This window comes from Brassica oleracea, chromosome C4, assembly GCF_000695525.1.
Source record: "Brassica oleracea var. oleracea cultivar TO1000 chromosome C4, BOL, whole genome shotgun sequence".
Lineage (NCBI taxonomy): Eukaryota > Viridiplantae > Streptophyta > Magnoliopsida > Brassicales > Brassicaceae > Brassica > Brassica oleracea.
In genome coordinates this window covers 25,612,988-25,619,667 of record NC_027751.1, presented here as the reverse complement: position 1 = coordinate 25,619,667, position 6,680 = coordinate 25,612,988, and the positions used below count along the sequence as shown (strand labels likewise).

Here is a 6,680-nt window from a genome sequence, read left to right as displayed (position 1 = left end):
TTCATATGTTGGTTCGAATGTCAATTCTAACATACGCGCAGTCGAACAGATTCATATGTTGGTTCGAATGTCAATTCTAACATACCGGGTTTGAGAATTTGTCTGGTTTTGTTTTGGACCATTTAACTCTTATCTTGTTAGGAACATCAACTTCTGAGTTACGTGGCTTCATTGGATACGTTTTGTTGTTTGAAAATAGAAATTCGAATAATTGAAACTGCTTGTCCGAAATCCAGAAAGAAAGAAAAAGGTTCAACAATGACAGAGGAAACACCAAGGCATGTCTCAAATCATCAACCCTTTGCTCTTGATCTAACCTGTAATCTTAGTGGGTTTTGTTTCTGTTGTTTTGCAGATATGCTGTAGTTACTGGAGCAAACAAGGGAATTGGCTTTGAGATCTGCAGACAATTAGCAAACTGTGGGATTAGAGTTGTTTTGACCTCTAGAGATGAGAAGAGAGGACTTGAAGCTGTTGAGACTTTGAGACGAGAGACTGGAGTTTCTGAGCAAACCCTTGTCTTTCATCAGCTTGATGTCACTGATCCTGCTAGTATCACATCTCTCGCCCAGTTTGTTAAAGCCCAATTTGGAAAACTCGATATCTTGGTATGCTTATCAGTTTGATCTGCTCTTATTAGACTTGTGATTAACAATTGTAGTAACGTTTAATCTTGAAAATTGAAGAATGGAAGATATAGTGTAGCCGGTTAGGTTTGTCTAGTCACTATGAACTGTACAATTTTTAGCAATGTTCTAAAATTTGGTATAAACAGCTTCTAGATGTCCGCTTAGGCAGCAAATCAGATATAAATGAAAACTATTTTATTAAAAATGAATTTTCTAAAAATCGGTTTAGTCTCTACACTAGCCTCCTATAAAGCGTCTAGCAATTTCTTAAACATTGTTTTTTAGTATAATGTTGAGTGATCTTTTGATTGCTTTTATAGATCAATAACGCAGGGGTGAGTGGTGTGATCATTGATATTGATGCTATAAGAGCTGGAAAAGAGAAAGTAAGTATATACTTATGTTCAGGATGTAAATCTTTTTCAAGTCTATTGATACTTTCTTGTTGATTCCACATGGAAGGTAGATTTCAATTGGGAGGAAAATATCCCAGAGAATGATTATGACATAGCTAAAGAATGCTTGAATATAAATTACTATGGACCAAAGAGAATGTGTGAAGCGCTTATTCCACTTTTGCAGTTGTCTGATTCTCCTAGAATCATCAACGTATCATCCTTCATGGGTCAACTAAAGGTACGTACTAAAAAAATCAAGAAAGATTGAGACACGTTGGTGGAGAGACTCTATATTAACGTTACAGTTGATGATTTTTCTACTAGAATCTACTAAACGAATGGGCTAAAGGGATTTTGAGCGACGCGGAGAATCTAACAGAGGAAAGAATCGACGAAGTTATTGACCAACTTCTCAACGATTCAAAGATGGTGTGATTAAGACAAAAGACTGGAGTAAAGTTATGGCAGCTTACGTGGTTTCCAAGGCAAGTTTAAATGGTTACACGAGGATACTAGCCAAGAAACATCCCGAGATTCGAGTGAACTCAGTTTGTCCTGGGGTTGTTAGGACGGATATGACTTTCAATATTGGAGATTTTTCTGTGGAAGAAGGAGCATCATGTCCCGTGAGGTTGGCTTTGCTTCCATATCAAGAAACCCCTTCTGGTTGTTTCTTCAACCGCAAGCAACTTTCAGAGTTCTGAATTTCATGTGTGATAAGTTATATATAAAGTCCAAAAATAATGAATCTAATGGGAGATTATGATAAGATTTTTCTACATGTTCATATTTTGAATAAATACTTTACAATTATAGAATTATATGCAGTTTTTATTTCATAAATAAAGCTTTTCTTTTTCTTAGATTATTTTAGGACTCATGTTCTTCAGGGACTGCATCAGAAGTTTCTTCTTCTTCTTCTTTAGGGTTTGCTTCATTTTCGTTGGGTTCAATTTTGTCTTCCTCAGGTGTGCGTCGGTTGTTAGTAGCTTGGAGGACATGATTGTAGTTACCTTTCTCGAGGAAAAGCTGACTGAAATGAACCTTACAGTAAAGAACACCATTGAGAGCAGCGTATGAAGAGTGTGTTAATGGACAGCCACCGTGTGCACATCTAAAGCAAGTCTTGTGGTAAGATTCCCCTTCCATTGTGATCTTCTCTAGAGGATAAACAGTTTTCTTACAAGCTGGACATTTGTCTTGTGTTCCACTAAAGAAGGAAGATAGCTTGCTTGGAGCCCTCGTCTAGATTCACACAGAAAATCAGATTTAAAAAAAAAAAAAATAAGTTGATGAACCAACAAAAAGATAGGAATGTTTGATCATTTACGTGCATACCACGTCATTCGTTTTCTCGGTCTTTCCTGCTGCAAATAGAAAGTAGGCAAGATTGTTAGCCTTTCCAACATAGGTGAAATGAACATAGCAAAAATATATTAACCTGACTGAAAATTCTTGCTGAAGTTTCCAGATTCTTTGAAGAGCTGTTCAAAATGTGGTTTGCAATACAGAACTCCATCCATGGATGAGTAGTTGCTAATCTGAGAAAGATAAGAAACATTCTCTTTTCTTTTTGTTTCCACAGAAACATAAGAACAATGGTGGAAGAATCAGAAGAAGAAGGTAGATACCACGAGAGTGCCATTGCAATGGCTGCACCTGAAGCATGACTTGTGGTAAGGCATTCCTTCCAACATCATCAAATCCATAACGTAGACAGTCTTGTCACACGCCTTGCATTTGTCTAGTGTCCCTGTAAACGCCATTGTTCTCTCGTTTTCCTTTTGATTTCTGATCACAAAATAGTCACAAAAAGGAATCAATGTCTTTTGCTTTCTGCCTTTATTCAAATTCTAGAATTGAGATGTTTGGTTCTGATGGCTGAGATTCTAATGCGGAAAACCCTTTAAATGTTTTATTTTCCTTTAAATATTTTTTTTATCATATATACATATATAATCTAATTCCGGCTAATTCATTTTCATGAGTACATCAAATGACACCCGGTTTGGTGCAAAGCTTATAAATAGGTAGCTTGACGTTTTTGAGATGTTATTATATAAGGTTTTTTTTTATTAAATAGGTGCTTCTATGAAATTATCATACAATGATTTGTTATTTTATTCCTTTACTGTTATCCATTGTTAGTATTCAAGATTTTTTTGGTTTACTAAGCACTAGGTGATTGAATGGATTAAAAAAATATAACTTTTGATTTATAGACATTAAAAAGGTAAAAGACATAATCACAAATAATACATGTTATATAATGAAAGATGTGACGAAATGGTGCATGTTTATATAAGGTAAGTTTCAATTTTTTTCCAAAACAATTTGTGTTATTGGTTAGGTGTAATTGAAATATGCGTCTTGGAAGCAAATCTATAAGCGTAAGCAAAAACATATATAAAATTAATTATAAATTTAAGATAAAACGAAAAACATAGACAATATAATTATTACTTTCATAACATAAATTCTGAATATAAAATAAACCAAAACATTACACTAGAATAATAAAATATGAAAGAAACAATTTATAAAGAAACAATTAAAAAAAACTGAAAAAACCACAATTACACCGGTTAGTGTCTTTAGAACTCTTCTTTTGCAATCCTATTAAGAACAATAATGAAGGATACCAACTTACCAAACTAAATACAGTAATTTTACAAACTCATTAAACGAAATGTATTACTTCTTTTTGAAAACATTGATTTTTTGGAACTTCACCGGGCTCAAACACAATTTTGGAAAACCCATCAATGTTTGTCACGTTCTTCAATCGACATGATAAACAATATAATGTTACGGTCAACTGGTGATTGCGTATATACGCTATCCATATTTAGTTTGTTTGCATAAATTACGGTCAAATGAAAAAAATTATATAAAGGAATCAAGTAAATATAGGAAACTAATACTATTCGTGTAAATATAGGAAACTAATACTATTCCTTCATTTTGAAAGACGACTTACAATCCCCCATTAATTAACTTGTATTATCAAATGGTTGAGGTTGGAAACCAAGTTTTGTCATAGTTAATAAGATTGTAGATATGGTTAGACAAATGATATATGTTTATACAATATTGTCCTGGCCAAAACCCCAACTAAAATAGTGACTATTTCATGACCAAAAAGACAATATCACGTATCAAAATTATGGCATTATCTATTTAAAAAGCTAATCCATTATTAAAATGTGATAATTAACAAACAAAGTGGTGCGCTTTGCAATGTTGTATTTTTTTGGTGGTTTACCATTACGCTTAATAAACCATTGTCTATTAAAATGTGACTTGCAGAGGTTGGTTTTATATTTCTTATATATTTAAAATCTTATATATTAAAACAGAATTCACAACTTTGATTCATGTGCGATTTTTTAAAAAATGGACCTAATGGACCTATTTCTAAAAAGTCATGTTACATTTAATCTCTAATCTTATCATTTAAATTTTGGGCCTACCAGAAATTTTTATTAGGCTATCAATAATTGGATTTAAACAATAAATGATCCATTAGATTTATAGATAATATAAATTAAATATATATAATTTAATGTTGTAATACTATACCTTCATATGTTAAATATTTAAATATTTGTCGATGTTAACTTTTAAAATTATGAAGATTTTTTTTTAAATAACAAAAATCATATTATCTAACAATGATTAATCTTTACAACCTTAAACCAATGAAAACAAATTTTAAACTATATCGTTTATTTTAAAACTTTAAACAAAAACTAAATGTTTAATTATTTACCCGATAATATAAATCTATGAAGCGGAAATTTTAATTTTTTAAAAACTTTCTAAATTTGTGAAATGTTACAATATCTTTGAATATGGCAGTAAAAAATTATTTTACTAATCTTTATATATATAGTTACGATTTTAATAATGAAATAATAATCCGAAAATATATATGTAGAAGAAGATATAAATACATGTGAAAGTTTGAAACAATCTATTCAATGAAAAAAATTTTATTATGTTTTAAAAAATTGATACACATATGTATTATAATATATACCAATTTAGAATTGAAAATAAAATATTTATATAAAAATAAATGAAAACAAAAATTCGCGCGGTTGCGCGAATCGAGATTTAGTTGTCTTTTATACCAACAACTACGATCACCATGATCTAAAAGTGTATAAAATTATGTTTTAACTTTATTTATTTTGGTCCGATCAAATCAAATCTTCTTACTAAAAATAATATAGTTATCGAAATTTTAGTAGAAGTGATTACTTAGTTGTTTTTTGTTTTTATTAAATTTATTATAAAGTAGGTAGGTACATTTTATTTTGGAACTCATTGTTAATTTGAAACGGGTCACTTTTTATAAGTTTTTTCTTCTGAAAAAGGTTTTGTCAGTTTCATAAGTTTTTGTATTTGTTACTTTTATTTCATGAAAAGTCGCATTTACCTAATTCACCTAACTATAAAGAACGCAAATAATATTTAATTAGTTAAAAAGTTATTGGCTTGCACATGTGGAGATGCTTTTCAACATATGTTGTCCGTTTCTATTAATTTTTTTTTATCAATCCGTTTCTATTCTAATTTTCGTCTTTATATAGGTTTTTTTATAACTTTGAAGCATACATAGAACTTCAAAATGACTGAAATATTATTTGTACATCAAAAATGATGATGAATCAATAATGCAGTTTTTAGATTGAGTAAAAATGTAGTCTAAGTAAAGTAAGTACTTATGATGTGCAACTTTCTAAAGTACATTAAAATCTATTAAAATTTGCGGAGTATATTATTAACTAGGGGATGTTCACGCAGAATATTGTTTTATTATTGTTAAGAGTATGATTTTTTGGATAATGTAATTTTGTTATTGTTTTTATTTGTTAAGAGCATTACTTGGTATTTTTAGTGTGTTTTATAGTAGTAGGTGATATATTAATATATTTTGTGTTTGTTTTTTTGAATAATTTATTTTTGTGTGTATAGTACTTGTTAGTAGTGAAGTGAGCCTCTAACATAAAAGAATATTTAATTTCAATAACTTTGTATCTACGCATTTGTTGATTCTAAGATTAACGGTTTCAGCATCAAAATTGTATTATTTTTTTTATTATAACTGTGTTTTTTGCCATATCCCCGTATTTTGACCTTGAGCTGTCACCGTCTATGTATTTCGTTAACTTTCTGGTGTGCGATACTTCTCACCATCACCGGAAAAAGATTCACCTCTTTCTCTTGATCAGGTTTATGAGTTTTCAGTTGTTCGGTTGATTCTCACGGCATTGTAGGCTGTTCCAATCAATATTGACAGGTCCTCTTTTTCCTTAGATTTCAGCTGATGTTTGGAACTTTGTTTCTTTGGTTGGGCCAGAGTTTAGTCGTCTTTGATGTTGTATTCATCGTTGTTGGCTTACCGTCAATAGTGTCTCTGTTCGTCTTGGTTTTCAAGATCTATTTTTGGTGTTCTGATTTATATGCTTTCTTTTATAGCTCGAGGACGGTTCCATAGTTTGATGATTTCGTTTTGTCTCTCTTTTCCTCTCGATTCTCGCATCTCTTTGCAACTTTCATCGCATCTATGGTGGCTCTCCCTTTCACCATGTTTGCCACTTCAGGTTTGGATAATGTTTTCGTTCGTGTATGCTTTGTGGGCGTG

The 6,680-nt window shown here is 31.1% G+C and overlaps 1 protein-coding gene and 1 pseudogene across 2 annotated transcripts; one reads left to right on the top strand and one right to left on the bottom strand.

The window, feature by feature from the left end:
• Nucleotides 1-12: 12 nt before the first annotated feature.
• On the top strand, nucleotides 13-1,890 carry LOC106337090 (annotated as a pseudogene).
• LOC106337091 (LIM domain-containing protein PLIM2c) lies at nucleotides 1,881-2,957 on the bottom strand. Of its 2 annotated transcripts, none has more exons than XM_013776122.1 (4): nucleotides 2,659-2,957; nucleotides 2,469-2,568; nucleotides 2,366-2,394; nucleotides 1,881-2,272 (listed from the first exon to the last, which is right to left on the bottom strand). In XM_013776122.1, the coding sequence occupies exons 1-4, from the start codon at nucleotides 2,791-2,793 to the stop codon at nucleotides 1,898-1,900; spliced, it is 639 nt and encodes a 212-aa protein (XP_013631576.1). In that variant the 5' UTR covers nucleotides 2,794-2,957; the 3' UTR covers nucleotides 1,881-1,897. The 2 variants fall into 2 exon arrangements, with proteins under 2 accessions (XP_013631576.1, XP_013631577.1); XM_013776123.1 differs by having other exon boundaries at nucleotides 2,366-2,391.
• Between the last annotated feature and the right edge of the window lie 3,723 nt (nucleotides 2,958-6,680).

Coding starts and splice junctions, on each gene's coding strand:
- LOC106337091 (XM_013776122.1), bottom strand. CDS start 2,793: ATGGCGTTTACAGGGACACTAGACAAATGCAAGGCGTGTGACAAGACT. Junction 2,569..2,658: donor ATTGCAATGGCACTCTCGTG/GTATCTACCTTC, acceptor TATCTTTCTCAG/ATTAGCAACTACTCATCCAT. Junction 2,273..2,365: donor CCGAGAAAACGAATGACGTG/GTATGCACGTAA, acceptor GTGTGAATCTAG/ACGAGGGCTCCAAGCAAGCT.